This window comes from Coloeus monedula (genome assembly GCF_965178545.1).
Source record: "Coloeus monedula genome assembly, chromosome: 20".
Taxonomy (NCBI): domain Eukaryota; kingdom Metazoa; phylum Chordata; class Aves; order Passeriformes; family Corvidae; genus Coloeus; species Coloeus monedula.
In genome coordinates, this window is record NC_138800.1 from 7620712 (window position 1) to 7639395 (window position 18684).

Genomic DNA, 18684 nt, shown 5'->3' on the forward strand with positions numbered 1-18684 from the left:
TTGGTTGTACTTAACCTCCTTTCCCCCTGAAAAAAATGATAATAAATAAATCATATTTTTCTTCATTTGTTTAATGATTTTTTCCTGCTTTAGTGTTGTGACTAGGTCTAAGGGTAACAAACACTCCTTGAAACAGCACTGAAAATCCCCCATACCATAGGTGGGATGACAGCAGCTCGGTGGTGAAGCTGTTGCAGGTCCATCTGCCCTTGCTTTATCGTGGATGATACCAGTATTGACCCAGTGGGATTTAACAGTGAGGGCTTTGACTCTCTGCTGAAGATACTGGAAAAAGAGACAGAAGGGAAAAATATCACCAAAAGGACCAACATTACACATCTTTAAAAATTTACAGGCAAAACTCTTAAATTCAAAAAACCAACACATTTATCAGATTGGACAAAGAGTTAAAGAGTCAGAACCATGTTGCGTTTTGTCCCACAGCACATGTAGTAGAAGAGGCAACAGATGCTGCTACATTTTCATAATGCACAGAAATACCAAAATATGAGCTCAGAATCTCCCACATCAGAAATTTATGTATGCAGTACTCCAACAATGCAACCTTCTTTACAGAGAGTGCTTTGGAAAAGCACAGTGGGTAGGAAGGATTACGTGTATTTAGTCCACAGAAAATAAACAGAGTCTACAACAGAACAATTTCACATGGAGGGCTAAGACATTTGTGGAAAGATGATGTTTGAAGAGGCAAGAGAGTGCAGAAACACCACCACCTGCACTCTTCCAAAGCCCACATGCACTCCATGACACTGGATACTTTTGACATTTAAACATCTATCCCTGGCACTGTGTGTATATTAAACCACTGAGAGGGAGGGGGGCATTGGCTCCAGTGCCATGCTGGGGTGACACAGGAACTGCACCAACACAATGCTGAAAAGATTTCAAATACCCTCAGTGGTGTCAGCCATTCCCAAAAGAGAAAAAGCTCCAAAGGTTGTCCTTTCAAAGCCCTACTCACCCCTGTCTGTCAGGTTCTCCATCAACTTCCTCATCAGCACTACAGGTGGCACTGGAATCATTATCTGAATGGGATTCTTGTCTGGCTGTAGTAACTTGCTGGGACAGGCTATAGTCCATTTCCTCCGGTTCTGACTTTTCCTTGGGCTTCTCCATCTCTCTCTCTTTGGTATCACTCTCTATTTTCACTTGAATATTCTCTGGTAGCCTCATTTCAGTCTCTACAGGTTCTACTTTGGTATGAACTGGAAGAGTAATCACAGGCTTAGCTTCAGCTGGATGGCTTCTACTGTCCACCTCCATAGGCTCTTCTGCCTCAGTGTTTATTTCTTCCTTGACCTGTGGCTCGGGGTTCTGAGTTTCAGCTGTTGAAACACTTTGAGCTGTTAAGGAGGGAGATGTGCTGGTTGCAGGTTTAATGGCAGATTCCTGCTCTGCTGGGGCCTCAGTGGTTACTTTTGGAGCAGCAGTCTCAGATGGAGTTTCTTCAGTTGGTTTAGCAGGTTCTGCTGGAGTTGGAGATGGAGCACTTTCTGTATCAGAACTATTTTCAGCACCTGGGGAAAAAAAGTTTTGTTATTAAGGTTTAATGTTAATGAAATCTGACAAATTGGGTGCAAAAAGGATCCATCAACTTGAACCAACCCATCTGCAAAACAATTCATTTTGACTTATTATAGAAATGAACAATTGGCTGAATTACACAAACACTGCAACTAAAAAATACCAACTACTGAAAACCTAACACTTAGTCATCTTCTCTCATTCATCATTCGTGAATTCTATTGCCTTTTGCTCCACAGAAGGCCAGCCAAGACTGACTGACATTGAGTGTCTATAAATTAGCAGTTGCAACCAACAAATATATATAAAAAAAAAAAACAAGAAAAAAACCACCACTTGAATTTGCTTGTCTGAAGCTTTACTGAGACTATCAGCTACCAAAGGTTACACATATTTGATTCAACTTGTTTCAACACTCCAGATGACAGCATAATCAAAGCATCTCAAAATACTAAGCAGCAACATCTTTAGGCTGCTAAATTCTAAAAATGCTTCATCCCCTCAAGTGAGTTCAAATTGCTGAAATCCAACTGAAAGAGCATTTGAACAACAACATCATGAAGTGGAACACAGCTTTCTGAGCAGACAATTAGCACAAACATAGACTCCTTTCTGTGCACACACAAGTTTCCTTCCCAGAAAAGTTACCTTCACTGTCTTCTGGGTTCTCTTCTTCATTGGATGCTTCAATATCTTCATCCTCCTGAGCTGACACAGTTGAAGCAACACTCTCACACTGTGACACATCTCGCTCCTCTCGGGGCCTTCGTGAAGACTGAGAGACACAGCATTGACAATGTAGTGAGAATTCACAGCTGTTACTGCCTTTTACTGCATTCCCATTTACCAGTCTGAGGTTGAAATGAAGGACAGAGAATCTCTGTTTAGCACAGTCAACAAGGGGACACTCTTTCAACTTCAGGCCAACTTTTGCTGCTCCTGACCAAAAACAAGTTTGGGAACAAACCATGGCATGTTTGGGGGACTACAGAACAACTGCAGCAAAAAGACCAGGATAGCACTGCAGCTTAGAGGATTTCAACACACAGAGTTCTACTTTAAATGCCCCCAAACTTTCACTTCCAGGACTTCTACCACGTCTCCTGCTCTGTTTGGTAAGGTCAGTGCTCACTGTGTTTCAAGGAGCTGCTGTACGTCTACAGCTGCTCATGCACTGGTGAGGAACGTGGCTTTCAGAGCGCTGAAGAACTCTTCAGGCTCTAGTGTTTTACCTGGTACAAAGCTTTCTGTTGCATTTCAAAGCAAGGAGTGGCTACTGTCACAGGTCAGTGAGTACCAGCCACCCTTTCTAGGAGATTTATGTCACAACAAAAAAACAAGTAGAAAAGGAAACAAGTGGAGATTGCAAAACAGCCTTAGTGAAGTGTGATGGATGACTTCAGAAAGATACGAGTTTTCCCCTGCAAAATATTCAATGTCCACAGCACTCACCTTCTGTTTGTGCTGTTGGAGGAGACTGTCCAGGTTGTGCCTCCTTTTGTAGTTGAAGTAGAAGTTCTTACACTGAGCTTCACTTTTTGTCCCAACCATTTTGGCAATTGCTGCCCAGTTTCGCCCATGTTCCACTAGACCTGGTCAAACATAAAAGAACCAGTATTTACTAGGATGAGTAACTCAGCTATCCAAACCCCAGCAAATGGAACAACAATGCCTATGGGAGGGTAAGATAGGAAGTACTGCTGTCAACAGTTCTAAGTAACCCATAGGAAAAGAGTCAACATGAGTCTCAAAAATCATTTTGTCTCTTAAAGACGTTTGCTTTTTCTCTTTTTTCATTAAAAAACCAATAGCAATTTGCAAATTATTCAGCATAGTGTTGGTGAAAGTCACAGCAAATGTATTCAGTGATTCAGTAAATCCTTGAAGTTTTGTAAATGCAAGTATCCAGAAAGGATACTTTACAAAGTAAAGGCTTTACAAGGTTTACCTTTCTTAGCAACTTCCATTTCTTCTTCTGTCCAGCGGGATGTCTCCACAGGCTCGGTAGAAGCTGCAAGAGAAACAAAGACACTGAGCAGAGGAAAGACCAGGACTCATTATCATGGCACCAATTATGCATCCCATAGTCAAGAAATCTATTTACATTTTGGCTGGCTCAGGTCACTGGGGAAAGCTCCCTTGTCAGAGGGAAGCAGTCAATCTCCATTAAACCAAGTCAGAGATAAAGAAGGAACCACCACATTCTCAGTAGAGAAAACTGTTCAAAACTATTCTGCCTACAAAACTGTGATTAACTGTCTGTCAAGGAACATTTGTAAGTAAGTTAGGTGTATTTATCACTAAAATTTTATTTTAAATGTCAGTAATTACCATCAGCTACTAAAAGCAGCAATCCAACACGTGATAAGCTAGTTCAGTGCTGTTAGTGGTGTCAAGAAATCTACTGTTCCTGCATTAACTGAGTCTCCAACTGGATAAATGGACAAAAAGAAAAGAAAACAAAAAAACCCCAGTAAGTGAAAGCAAGCAGGAAACTAAGTATGATTCAGTGCAAAGTGCTTTTCATTCACTCCTCTGGATTTTGTATCATCCTGTTTAAATTTCTGAACAGCGCTGAGCTGCACCAGCCTCCATTTCCTTTCCATAAAATCTGCCATTACACACAGCATGTAACAAAGACCCTGCAACAGCTTCCATTACCAAACCACAAAAGTAGGACACTATAAAATATTTGATCCACTGAAAAGCCATTTTGGATTTTCCAGAAAACCCTGCAAAAATGGTTTAAAAATAAAAGAAAACAAAAGCAGAACCCACTATTGCTTCAGCCTTAAAAAAACCAACTGCTTATAAAACCCCACTGTATCAATGGAGCAAGAATGCTTCTCAGAATCTCTGCTGTTTTAAGTTATACAAGAACTGATGTTCCCACTTACTCTGTCCTTTATAGTCAGAACATCTGAGTAACAAAAGAGTTGTAACAAGTTCTAGAATAGCAGCTGCCTGTAACTACCCAGCTGAAGCACAAGCAGCAACAAATTTTGCCACAGCAGAGTACTGCAAGAAAAAAAACAACCTGCCCTGCCATCCTGGATAATCATTTACCAGCCACAAGATATTCTGGTATTTCTGCACCACCACAAATTAGGTCAGCCTTTTCCAAAATACACTCAGAGACTGCATCGTCTTTTTTAACCAAACCAGTCAAGAAAGTAACATTTTATTTTAAAAATGCCTCTTGCCATCTAATGCAGAAACAACAACAACTTGCTAAGATCTATTTCAGCTTATGAAGCTCCCTGAAGTACTCAAATACCAGGCCAATTATTTAACAACATCCTCTGTGAGCTGCAGCCTGTAAGTGAATCTGTGTCACAGGCATCTGGATCTCTGCAGACCCTGCAGAGAGGTCAGGGAGACAAGGTGTTATCACAGAAGGGCTGAACTGCCTTTTCTCCCCTCACATCATTCTAACAGTCAGCTGATTGCACGTGCACTATTCATGAAGTTACACTTGTGAAGTTTAACAGTTCCACACTGTCACAAAATTATAAATAATAAAGCTGGAATATGAAACAGGAAAACAGAAGTGCACTGCGCGCCCGGCAACGGCTCCGTGTCAGTGAGGAGCCTACAAGCAGCTGGGGCCCTGGGAGTCCTGTAAATGTTACTCACAAGGTTCTGGTGGGGGTGGCAGAGGCGGTGGTGGTTCTTCAGTGGCTGCAGCTGCAGCAGCATTTGCTTGAGCAGCTTCATTTGTCATTGATCTGGTGATTCTGCCCTTACGCCGACCTTGGCTGTTGGCAGTTTTTCGGCCCCGTGGAGCCGCCTGCTCCCTTTCCTCTGTTTCTTCTGGTGCAACTTCAGTTTTGTCCTTTTCTTTGGTATTCTCTCTGGGAGTAGGTAAAATGTAATTCAGTCACATTCAGAGAGCCATTGTGAGCAGATATCCCTGAAAATCAATGTACAACCTAACCCTAAGCCCCACAAACAAAACTCCATGAACCCAAAAGATGCCTTTAGTGAAACAGAATTCACTTATTGCCCACAACTTCCAGTTGCTAGAGAGTAACACAGATACATGATATTGTCAACTTCAAAGAAAATACGAATACTGTGCTAGAACATATGAGAAAAGCCCAAACTAACAAGATATGGAAATCATTACATGTGTAAAAAATAACCCCATTGCTTTTTCCACTGGTCTGATTAGCTCAGCAAGACAGAGAAATTTGTATGTCCAAAACAATTGTTTAATACACAAAAGAAATAGTTTTCAGTCCAGATTTCACTGGCAGGCTAATGCAAATCCTGTTCTGATCTTTGCCAAAACCTGCAATCTAGGGTGAATTAATGCATTTCAGTATGTATACACTTACTTAGATTCCTCCTTCTCATCCTTCTCCTCCTCATCTTTCTTTTCCTCCTCTTTTTTCTCTGATTTGTCTGATTTTTCCTCTTCTACCTTTTCTTCTACCTTTTCTTCTTGAGAAGGACGAGCAATTTGTTGCTGAAATGAAATGGGATTTAGATGATAACTTGATCACACAAAGGTGCAGCATCTTGTCCTCAGAGCAGCACAAAAACTGATGCTGCCTTACTTCCCACTTGATAACATTTTAAGTTACAGGCACTGCACAGTGGTCAGCATAAGAATAGAATACCTCTGCCTTATAAATTCCATGGAAGTATAGGAGGTTTCTGCAGCATGAGCGTGGATTGTGTACAATCCCACATTGGCTGCTCTGTGCCCCACTAAAAATGAGCAGCTATGTTTTAAAAGTGCTGAGCGAGGCCTGACCTGCGTAGTGAGGGTGTTGCTCCTCTCAAATTCTATTTTTTAACTTTGTGCATTTTATAGTGAAACATGATCTTACAACTGGGGAGCAGAAGGTTTTGTAGCATGAAAGTTACAACCAACTCCAAGTTGCTTTCTCAAAACTGCCATTAGTATTTAAGAGATATAACTTAAAAAAATTTGGTTTGGAATTTCCAGTGGGTTTACAGAAAGAATTATTAAAAAACCAACTCTTTTCTCTACTGAAATGACAGTTTTACAAGCACAGTAAACACTGTGCTTGTCTCAAACAGATACCCAGAGTACACTTGGCAATTCATGGAAACACAAGGACAGAGAACTACAAGACAACGACAGAGAATGACAAGATTGCTGTTCTAGCACTTCATGAACTCGGATTTTACAATCTACTGAAAAATTCCTCAAAAACAGGCTTTTCTTCTTCACAGAGGAAGGAACCTCCCTATGAGTGCAGCAGCAGGTGTCACTGTTTCACTAACAAAACTGAGGCTGGTGATAGTCACAAAACTGACTTGGTTTTGACATTTTAATACTGTAAACTGGAGCAGAAACCCTAAACACTAACCACTATCATCTGACTGCAAATTATTAGCAATTAAAGTGCTGATTATTGATTATGCAGACTTCCTTCAAGCAAGATGTCACAGACATGCTAATATAATTTTTTTCCACCTTGCTAGATAGATTGACCTGAAAAGCAAGGAGTTAAAACTGCATTTTAAAAACCCATAATTTAAAGAAAATTATTTTATATCTAATCTATTTAGAAAACAGTTGTTGAAAATCCTGTTCTTACCTGGCCAACTCAACATCACTTGGTTTTCTGTTTAAGCTGCATAATCAATGCATAAACACAAACCTTAAAGGAGTCGAAGCCTCGGTCAGCGACGTTCCTGCACATTCATGTGCTGATTAAAACTTTTACTGTCCACACAAGGGGATGGGCTTGAGCTCAGGGCACGGCTCAAAAGGACAAAACCCACCCCAGCAGCGACATCACACAACTCTTTAGCAGAGGCTGCCTGACCCAGCAACGTGTTTATTCCAGGAAATGGTGTCATTCTGCCACTTAAGCTGCCTGCAGCAGTGCTGCCCCTCTCACACAGCACCTTCTAATCTCCCCGGAGTCACCAGAGGTGATCCCCGTCACACACACGCGGCGAATTTCTGTCTGCTCACATCACTGGCCTCCCACCTGCTGCCCGGCCACAGGCCCCAGCCACACACACTGCAGGGACACAGCCAGCACCCACCACTGCCTGGCTACCAAATTCATTTAAAGCCTTGCTTAAAGAAACCTTCTGTCAACGAGTTATTTAAGGAATTCTCTGGAATCATAGAATCACAGGATGGTTTGGGTTTGAAGGGACCTTAAAGATCATCTAATTCCAAATCCCCTGCCATGGGCAGGGACACCTCCCACCAGACAGGTTGCTCCAAGCCCTGTCCTGAACACTTCCAGGGATAGGGAAGTGAAAGCATCATACAGCCATGGCTTTCTCTCAATTCTATGTTAAAAACTTGCTCTACATTTGACAAGCTTTGGTTTAAGACACACTTGTTCAGTTGCCTCTGTCTGGACAGTCTGGAACAGTTTAGGCAGCATTTTATAAAAAGCCCTTTCTAGACCTTTTTGAGGACAAACACATATCAGAATTTTATTAGCCTTGCATCTCTTCGCTTCACATCCTTGATCCAGCACTCAGCTTCTCTCAAGTGAAAGCCCCCACACTGAAACATGAGCCAAGTTGTGCTCACTGCATTCTCTGAAGGACTTCAACGTCGTTACCATGATTAATATCTCCTCTGCTGCAATATTCCACTTGCTTGCCTTCTAATTTACAAAAATATATGAACTATTAAGAGTTTAAGCTGAAGCACCTGTTATTGGCCTAAGCCCATCCTGGAGCACCTCATAAATCTTACATGACTCGTGTTTGCCAATCAGCAAGAAAGTTTCAAGTTGCTACTGAGAGATATGAAAAATATCAGCTTCAAACAAAGCTGGGGTACAGGAGGGGGAAGGGGTGAGCTGCTTTCTGCAACTGTAAGATAAAAGCTCTGGCAAGCCAGGCAGTTCAACCCTCTCAAGTTCTTTTTTACTAGCTGTTATAGATGTTGCTAATTAATCATGAATAAAATTATAAATACAAATATGATTTTTGGCACCATGTAGTTCCTTACTATTAACATGCTAACTGCAATACTTCTGAATTTAAACTTCCAGAAGTGGTAAAATTTCCCTTTCAGAGTGCTGAGAGTATTTCCTTGAGTTGGCAAGTCCAGCTCAACCCTCTCCAGAGCGAAAAACCTGGCACTTACTTGCATCCTTAACAGAGCACACATTAAGCCTGGGCAGCAGTTGCCCAAAGTTTAGGGATCTGCTGTAGCACTTCATGTGGATCAAGAACCAGCAATTACGAAGTACAACTCTGCTACAATTCCAAGAGCAAGTAATCTGAGCTGGACAAACCTTCAGTGTTCCAACTGATGTATTCAGTTACATATAAATCAGCACTCACAGGAGCAGTCACAAAGTCAGGCAGAGCACCTTGAGCTGAATTCACCAAGCAAATCCATGCCCCTGTGTGTCTAAGGCTGGAATGAAAACCTTTCTGGTCTATACACATTATCCAAGGAAAGCGACCATTTATGGACAGAAAAGTCCATCCAAACTTTGAATTCTACCACTTCCAATATTCCCAAGTTTAACAACATGGAAAAGACATTTAAATATACAGTAATGACTTCTTAAGTATCTTAGAATCTCCAGTTCCACTGCACTACAGCTAAGCCAGTTCTGTCTCCTCACCCCTTAGAACAGCACCTAGCAAAGATACCCCTCAACATGGGACACTTCCTGTGATCACACCAACCTCATTTTATAATGGCACAAGGAACAGAGTCACTCCAAATGGCAGCACTGCCTCTGTTCAGTGTCCACAGTGATTGTCCACATTTGGACAATCCTGTTTATTTCCATCTTCTTTTCATTTGTCACACATCCAGACTTTTAATTGCAATCCTTCCCCAATCACAACTCCAACAACAATAACCTTTCCTATTAAGAAGCATTATTAAGCTTAGAAATTCTAACAGAAATCCTGGCAAAATACAGGTTATTTCCAGTAATTTCTCCCATCAGAGCAGAAGTTCTAGGAAATCCTGTGCCCAGTGACAATGACCTTATCCTAAGCAATCCATCATTTGTGGGGTACAGACAAGGTACCCTCCCATGACAGGACTCTTCTTGTAGAACACCAGCCCATAATTCAAAAGGTTTAAGTACAACAGCACCATGGAAGCACAACCTGATGTCTGTTTCTACTGAACAGGATCCACTCAACAGTTGAATCCATTTGCAGCAATTTTATATTTAAAAAAATACATTTACTGGGACTCCTAGAAAACTTCCAGTATTTATGTATTTCAGTGCATTTATTTATATTTACTGCATTTACTGTTTTGCAGAGCAGATTTGTGCAGCCCCAAAGTTCCAGGGTTATTTTGTTTTCCAATACCCACATTAATCCTGGTAGCCCAGCACATGTATTTATAAGCTTTTGGTACATAAAATGCTGTACTTTTCCTTTCCAAAGACTTCCAAAGGAACACTTCCTGAATCAGCAGAATTTTCTATTCACATGCATTAAATTGGTCTCTTTCTTCTCGCTCTGAAGTTCCAGTTTGACTTCGAGCCTGACCACCAAATAAAGACCACTATTAATTTCTGCTTTTTGACAAACACTGACATTATGAACAGATTATACATTTTCCACTGCAAGTCACATGCTAAACCTAATTTCTCTTGGCTCCAACATAGGATTTAATGATGGATTCAGTCTCAATGTCTGTGGTGGGTCCTCAAAAAAAACGAATTGTCATATTAAAACAAATAATGAATGTGCAAAGGGAGAAGATACTACACAGAATTAAAACCAAACTAACCAACAACACCCTTGAGATCAGATCACTTAAATTTTAAAAGGGCAAGTACGCAACAAAGGAAAAATAATTCTTTCCCCTTTATGCCTGTAACATGTTGCTATCTCAGATGATGAAACAGTTGTAAGCATGAAGCAACAAAATAACAGTACCCAAGTGATGAATAAATTCAACATACCTGGTTTCTTCCTCTGCGTTTACCATAATTCCTTCGCACAAGGGCTTTATAATTTTCATTTTTCTTGGTCAAATAATAATATAATACACAGTCAGGAACATTCTAAAGTGAAAAAAGCAGGAAAAAGTAGGCTTTACTCCTATTGAAAAGATAAGATTTGAGTTTTCAATTTCTCTGAACACTTAAAACGATTCAAAATCGTTTTAAAATAAAAAATCTTCCATTTATTACAGACTAAAATAAAAAAGCTTCCATTTATTACAGTAAGTGTACACATTCAAGGTTCTGTTGTATGTCTTAACAAATCCTAATTCTCCATTAATTCTTACATCAATTCTGCCAAATCAAATTCTAAAGACTAAAATTAATCCCAAAGACTGAGCTGGCAGTAGGATCTCCCTGACTTGGAAGGTTTCTCTGGGTCAGCACAGCAGCTCAGCAGAGCCAAGGCTGTTCTTATCTATGCCTATAGTTATTATAGTTAAAGTTTACCTGCTTCAACAAGCAAACATTCAAACTAAATGAGGTGCCATTGTCTTTAATCCTTACCAATTGTGTCATTGCAATAATTTCTGTTGGCACACACTGATTGCGTTACTGATCAAGTATTATAAAATTCTGTTACAGTGATAACTTTTTTGGACTTGATTTTTTTTTTTTTTCAGGAAGACAAAATGATGCTGGGGTAAGTGACCTACATTTGGAAAGTTAGGGATCCCACCCTAGGCTCTATTTACATAAAAAAATGTCTTACCTTTCGTTCCAAGTAGGAAGCAATTAGACCAAAGTTCTTGGGATGCTGGACAAACCTTTTACAAATCAGAAATTATTTCAGTTTAACAACATTATCCATGATCAAACAAGCAAAATAATCCTGCACACAATCTGTTCCATCAGCAAGCCCTTCATTTACACGAGTGAAATTAGTCTAAAAAGCCCAGTTTTCACACTGTGCAAATTTAGAACTAAGCACTCAAAATTAACTGATAAATTTATGATCTGATAAAATGAGATCATATCTCTACTTTTCTCATTATACTGAAGTAACTAAAGGAACTAAGGTACTTCTGTGAGAATTTTGTATTTAAGGACTAAATGCATGTGAGCATACTCAGTTGAAAAATAAGTCTAAAACTTTTGCAATATTTATTACAGCCAACTAAGAACATTATCAAACATTACTGCACAAAAGCTTCAGCATTCCTGATTTAGCTTTACATGATTGGGAAATTAACTGTCATTTCAATGTAATAAAAAGGAAAGAAAGGCCATTACTTCTCCTTAAAAATCTCTTTCTCATGGTCTGTCCAGACGTTCATGAACTGCCTGTCTTTATAAACTTTCATGGGATCCTCCATCAGCCCGTTCATGTTAATGAACTTCACCCGTCTCTGCTCTGCATCGAACATCATGGGAGGGATGACAGAGAGCTGCCGCATTTGCTTCTCGTTATTCTACACAACAAAAGGAAAAGTAAAGAACACACAAAGTGTTGCTGCTGATGTTAACGGCTCTTGAATTACACAACTCTTAAAGCTCCACATTCACAGTCAGCTTGGGACTTGTTTTTGTACATGTCTTAACTCTTGCAGAAGTTGTCACTATCCCAGTGAACATTTACAGTCAGCTAAAGGAAACAGCGCCACAACTGCTGAAAAACCAAAATGATGGAGGGCTTGAGAAAAGGAAGAGTTTTCACATGTTTGTTACAGCTGTAAAAAACTAGGTTGCAGCAAGCCTGCAATGAACAGCCACATGAGAAAAATCTAGGGCAGATACAATTAGAAAGCAAAACCCTCAAAAGAAAAGTATTTGTAAGACTTGCTTCAAGCCACACTTAACACAGATTCTTTCCAAGAGAGAAGAGCTTTCTCTTATCAAAGAAACAAACCCTCTGCAAGAGACCTTTCACTGCCAATGAAAGGATATTTATTAGCTGTGCTTCTACAGTGAAGTACAGCCACCAGCCTCACCTCCTGCTCAGAGAGTCCATCGATGATTTCTGAAATCTCATGTTCACTTCTAGCAATCGTTGCTGAAAGGCCAGCCCCTCTTTGGCCAACTCTGGGATGAGGAGAACACAGAGGGGAAAAAGGATAAAGTGGGAATTAGCTCTATCTGCAGGTTTTGCACACCACAACAACCTTCAAAACTCCTTACAATGCTGTTGCCAGTCTCTCAAATCAGTTAGGACCAGTCGTTCTTAAGGAGAATCAGAGCAAAAACTTTGTCATGTCCTGCTTGGTTTTACAGTGAATTTGCAAAGCTCAGCAGAAAGGGCACAGAAAAAGGTGTTACCACCAATTCCACTGCAAAGTAGGTGCTTCAGATAAATGAATTTGCTTCTGCTGAGCATGAGAAATGTTGATCAGTGGCACAGAAATTATCACCTTAATTAGTACAACTGATACACCTTGAAAGAGCCTTTTATTTTTTTAAGAAAACCACACTAAATTTGCCTTTTATCAATTTGGTCAAGTTACTAATACAGCACTGAAACTTTTACAAAAGAAATTTTTCCACTTTTGAATTGATGGGGAGAGCTGTAATTTGGAAGAATTTTTCAGCTTGTGATCTTTACCCTCAGGAACATCATAACAATACACCACAGCATGTGGGTCAAAAAGCATTTAAGAGGTAAAAATCACTACTAAATGGAGAGACAAAATACCTCAAAGATTTTACTGAATTAATCCATTTGCACAAAATCTGAGGAAAAAACCTTTAGTATTTACATAGCAATAGTATTACAGCACAGCTATAGACAAAGAGGCCATTACATTAGAGAATGTAAATATAACATAAAGAGATGACCCTGTCCCCAGTAGTTTGCAATTACAAAGACATGATAGATTCTTCAAGGGAAAGCTTCTTATGTATGAATGCTGTTCTCCTTCTAACAGTTTACTTTCTTCTTTTCCTGATTCCACAAAATCTTGCAGCCTTCACAATGTATTGCAAACTCTCTGCTTTCCCCATGTTTTATGAAGAAAGGTGATGTAGGCAGATGGTTATAAGAGATGAGATTCAATCTTTATGGGGCTTGAACTCTCAAAGGTGTATTGAAATTATTTCGAACATCAGATAAACAGATTTCAACACTGAATCAAACTTGACCTCATTCTAATTTGAATCTTATCTATCTACCTACAGTACTGCAAGGTGAACTCTTAAATGAATTGCACTTCATTCCTTTTAAGACTCCTTGTAGTTTCCATCTAACAAATGTCTGATAGATTAAATAATAGGGCCTTAATTGTTGCACCTTGAATATTTTAAAATGCAAAAACGTCTGGAATAAAATTACCTGGCAAGTACAACAAAAGATCAGTCAAATTGTTAATTAAGAAGACAAATGGTTTTGGAGTGTGGGGGCTAATGAATACAGGGATCATGAAACACAGGAGTAACACAGACACCCAGTGACAGAAAAATACCAGAATAAATTCGGGTGTGCACCCAAAATGAACAGGCTCATGTGAAGCTGATGCTCCAATTGTCTTCAGAACTCTACAAACACCTTATTGAGCAACTTAACTCTCCTTGGCTCACTGACACCACAACCTAAGCAGCCTTTGCTAATTGGCCCTTTTCCTGTGTTCCTTTTGGGAAATATGGGGTTTGGTGGCAGATCTGAAAAGGGAGATGAGAAAGGAACCATGGGGACATCACCACAGCGACCTGAGAGGACACCAAGGGATGAGACTGGCACAGCTGGAGGGGAGGGACAGGAAAGGGGACATATGAGAATGGATAGATAAAGTCATGGAGATCCTTAGGATGGGAAGTGAAACATGAGCTCAGTGCCATGGAAAGACAGAGAACAAATGGAAGAACATTTCACTTCATGACACAGTATAATTCTTTTTAAAGCAAGAAGGTGATGAGCATAAAACTTAATCACTAAAATTAACCAATTTTATAATAAATAATTTTAAAACTTAAAACTGAAGAGATATTTTGCAGGAATATTTCAAATCTCCAGTAATACCTTTGGAATCTTTCCTGCTGTTCTCTCTGCTTCCGGATTTCTGGGAATTGTTTCTCATAGTACTCCCGTGTTTTGCTCTCCTTGGCTTTCCTGCGTGGATTATTTTCTATCCTGTCTACTTTCTTCTCCCATGCCTCCATCAGCTGATCATAACGTTGACAGATTTTCTGTTCCTGTTAAATTCCAAAAGCAAACCTTGAACTAAGCAAAATACACCAAGTGATCAGAACATGTCACATGGGCAGACTCCTGGAATGCACAGATTTTTCCTGCTCTAGTCCCCTCCATTATGAAGATAACTTATACCAAATTTTCAGCACAGAGGAAGTGAGGAAGTGGATATAAAAATGTAGATTTTGAATATTATACACTATTTCTTTGCTTTACACATCCCAGTGGTATTTGGTAATTGTCATTACTGCTTTCTAGAACTATCCCACCTTCTGGTACCACACTTGTGTTAGCCTGAGGTCTTATTTTTCTAATCACTACATTTGGGAATGCAAGACAAGGGTCCAGACAGGAAACCAGCCACATGCTGCTTTTAGAAAATCATGGTGCTCTTACCCGTTGTTTTCTTGCATGGTTCCTTCTTTTAAAGAATAGGATCAGCTTTTTCCTCATCACCTGGTTTCTGGGAAACAGAATTAGGGGAAAAAAGTGAGCTATGTAAGAATCAGGCGCTTCAAAACTACTCAAAACTCATCTCAATCCTAGAGGCCAGAGTTTCACTATGAGTAACAGTTTCAGGATAAAAAATAGGGTAAATTCCCAATGAAGTCCAGATAGCTAAATCACCTAATATTGTATTTTTTCAGAGAGGAGATTCTTGAAGCTGGCTGAAATAAGCAATTAAGACACAAAAGGTTCCCATTTCAAGGCAGGTGCTCTCCATTACCACAAGAGGGATAATATGCTAAAATGAGAACATTTGGTTTAAGCTATTATGCTTTTAGGGGGGAAAAGTCTTGGCAATTCAGCCCTAAAGTTAAGTTTTCCAATATATTGTTCAAGAAATAAGTACTTTGGAACTTCTATATGAATCTATTTGATGGAGTGGAGCAAGAATTACTTTTTTTAAGAGAAGCTTTTAAAGGACAGCCAGCTTAAGTTTTATTATTTATTTTTATCTTTAAATGAAGATGGAAAGCCAGGGCTTCCCTCTGCCTTCAGCACATATAATGCACATCTTGCAGAGCTATTTTACAACAAAGAAATCAGAAAGTTACATGGACAGGAAGCTTTTAATTACGGTTAAAACTCACACATCCTACTTGGAAATGACAGCAATGAAAAATGTGAGGGAACGTTTAAATCCAGATGCCCTGAATGGGACAATGACAGGGTATTAAAGCACTCACGTTTTGATGTTTTCATGGTAGACCTTGGTGTCTGATGGTTGGTTGTAAAGTGGCTGCAATTTTGGATGAGAAAGGAACACTTAGCACTTTGCAATGCATGGAACTCTAAAAGTGTATGCAACACATTTAACAATATTTTAGTATTCTGGCAACAGTGCACTTAATCTGAGATGCAGCAGAGCTGAAGGGACTAGAAGATATTCTGCACAAAGCATAGATTTCACTACTTAAAATTAGATTGTAACTACTTATGTATATAACAGTACTTCATTTCTTCATACTCCAACCTGTTCTCTCAAACAGATTCAAATCTTTTTAAAAATCACACTTTATGTGGCCAATGAACTCAATCAAGCCCCAACTCACCAGTGCATTTAAACACACGTTTCTTCTATACATCATCACAGAACTGCAGCTGATCAGCACAACAGAATTAGAACAACTGGCAACACAGGAAATAGAACAAAAGAAGAAAAGCAGAATTCCACAACTTACCAATTCAACTTTAGGACCAAGACCTTCAAAAATCTTGTGAGCTTCTTCTGCTTTTTTCTGCAAATAAGATTTTTTTTCATATAGTCTGAGTAAATCCTCTGAAGTTCATGTCAAATGTGGATCTGAACTCTGTGTTCTCTGCTAAACCCCTGCCTGACCATGTGAGATCCTTCTTAACCTACTTCTGCAATGTTGCCTCAGCAAATAAAGAAACCTGTACTTGAATTGTGCAGTTACAACTCTGATCTCCAAGTCTGGAAGCTGATAGAGCATAAAAGCAGAAACTGACCTCTGCAGTTCAAAACCAAAATGTAATAAGTAATACTGCAAATAATTACAAGGAGGAAGAAAGGTGTCCAATAAAATGAAGTATAATTAGCCTTGAAGAATGGAATAAAGGAACTAAAATTTTCCAATTGCCAAATCTGGGAGTGCGAATCCATGTGTACATAAACACACAAAGTCTGTCAAAGGTCCTTCATTCACACTAAGTGAAGACCACGAAATAATCCTGGCCCTTCCTTCCATGGAATGCTTGGGACACAGCTCTGCTGTACAAAACCTAGTATTGTTTTGCAGAGGGGTTTTACCTCCTCAAATTAAAAAAAAAAATAGTCTGTTGTCATAGAAATTAGCTGTTCCTCTAAAGTACAAAATAAAATTGGGAAATTAAACAAACACATACCGCTCTCACAGAAGATCACAATACTTTCAAAATCCCCAGATATCTGACTCCCTTATCTCAAACTACCATGGGGAAAAAAAGGCAGGAAGCATTTTTGCTATTACTGTTGGCAATATTACTGAGCTCCTGGACTTTTCTCACCACTTAAACAACACAAGCTCATAATTTACCAATATATTACTTCTTAATATCTGTTCATTTATCCAAATCTTAAGTGCCAGAAGTCAGAGTTTATAAAGAAGGCACAAAATTCTACAACATATGCAGTTTTTTTTCCTTCAGCTCATTTAAAAGTAGTCTTCAGCCAAGTTTGTCAGCTCATGTGAGGAACAGGGAACTCAAGATGAATTTCTGAGGCATTTTTCATATCACACACTTGAAAGGATATGTATGTGTGTGTTTATATATATCTATAATTCATGTACCTCAGCACAAGGCTCTAAGGATAAGACCCACAGCTCAGACTGCTTACAAGATACAAGGAAGATTCCTGTGATCGAGAATAAAAAGGTCATAAAAATGTCTTTCATTTAGAGAAGCAAACAAACAGTAAAAGAGGGGTGGGCAAATCAGTAAAACAGAAGTAAAATTTGCCCCATGGAAGTAAATGAAGACCTAAAGAATGTCAGCACTGCGGGTCAGTGAGAGCCCCCCGGTGAGGTGCAGAGGACACTCACCCGATTCTCATCGTAAATGATCTGGACAATGCTGCGGTGCTTCTGCTCCACGGGAGGAGGGGACACAGGCCTCTCAGGCTCAGGAGGCTTAGCAGCTTCTTCTTCAAGTTGTTGCTAAGAGACCAAAGAAAGAAAATCAGCCATCCATGTTCCCCCCACCAGTAATTAGTCACCAGAGATAAAATACGCAGCTGATCAGTCAGCACTGCCTCTTATTTCGCTTTGCACTGACAAGGAATGAATGAAATGGTTTTAGTGCCCACAGGAACAAAGCAAGACTATTTCTTGTACTACTGGTAATCCAAATTACCTGTTTACAAGACTCACCTGCCTTGAATCAGACTTATTTCAGCTTGACAGAGCCACAGTCACTTTGTACTTTATCATTATTTAACTTTAAACAAAAGTAACAATTTAGGAGAACAGTTACATCAGAGCTGCCTTCTCACAGTGGAAATAAACCAGAGCTGCCTTCCTGTACTGTAGATGTTCAAGTGTCACCATTACTGCTGCCTTATGGTTTCAAAAGGTACAAAAGTCCTTCCAGCACTCCACAGAGAACATCATTCTAAAGGTACTTCACAGCAAAAATAAACCACTCCACATGCATTAAAGTTCCAAGACTGTTACAATACCAAACAGGCAAAAAAAAGAAAATACCAAAACCAAAACCAGCCCACCCTGTAATCCTTTCCTAGCTACTACACTGCTGTGATTTACTTTCACATCAAATAAATCTGGTTCAGTGACATCTTCATTTTTCCAATATCCTTCACCCATGCTTGCCACAAACATACAGCAAAGAACTTGTGACACCAGGGATCCATCCTGCCTTGCAGTCCTGGCTAGAATGTGCTACATTGCTGTGCAAGAATTCCCTAAAATTTTAGCAGAATACCCTAAGACATGAGCTCAATTATTTCGACAGCAACTTTGTAGGTTTTTTTAAGTCAAATCACACACAAATGTGCACAAATGACCCTTCATAGATGAGATGCACAGTACTTGCTGATTTTGTGGAAAGGTG

At 39.6% G+C, this 18684-nt stretch overlaps 1 protein-coding gene across 1 annotated transcript in view; it reads right to left on the bottom strand.

Moving 5' to 3' along the window:
* NCOR1 (nuclear receptor corepressor 1) overlaps nucleotides 1-18684 on the bottom strand; it is a 56974-nt gene that overhangs the window by 19655 nt on the left and 18635 nt on the right. Inside the window, exons 6-21 of the mRNA XM_082294578.1 lie at nucleotides 17658-17771; nucleotides 16296-16352; nucleotides 15801-15853; nucleotides 15007-15073; nucleotides 14440-14612; nucleotides 12422-12512; nucleotides 11724-11902; nucleotides 11203-11257; nucleotides 10449-10550; nucleotides 5886-6016; nucleotides 5182-5399; nucleotides 3494-3556; nucleotides 2998-3137; nucleotides 2194-2320; nucleotides 983-1538; nucleotides 156-285 (exon numbers count right to left, since the gene is read on the bottom strand). Of these exons, the coding sequence (XP_082150704.1) occupies nucleotides 156-285; nucleotides 983-1538; nucleotides 2194-2320; nucleotides 2998-3137; nucleotides 3494-3556; nucleotides 5182-5399; nucleotides 5886-6016; nucleotides 10449-10550; nucleotides 11203-11257; nucleotides 11724-11902; nucleotides 12422-12512; nucleotides 14440-14612; nucleotides 15007-15073; nucleotides 15801-15853; nucleotides 16296-16352; nucleotides 17658-17771 (2256 nt within the window). The remainder of the gene's footprint in view (nucleotides 1-155; nucleotides 286-982; nucleotides 1539-2193; nucleotides 2321-2997; nucleotides 3138-3493; nucleotides 3557-5181; nucleotides 5400-5885; nucleotides 6017-10448; nucleotides 10551-11202; nucleotides 11258-11723; nucleotides 11903-12421; nucleotides 12513-14439; nucleotides 14613-15006; nucleotides 15074-15800; nucleotides 15854-16295; nucleotides 16353-17657; nucleotides 17772-18684) is intronic.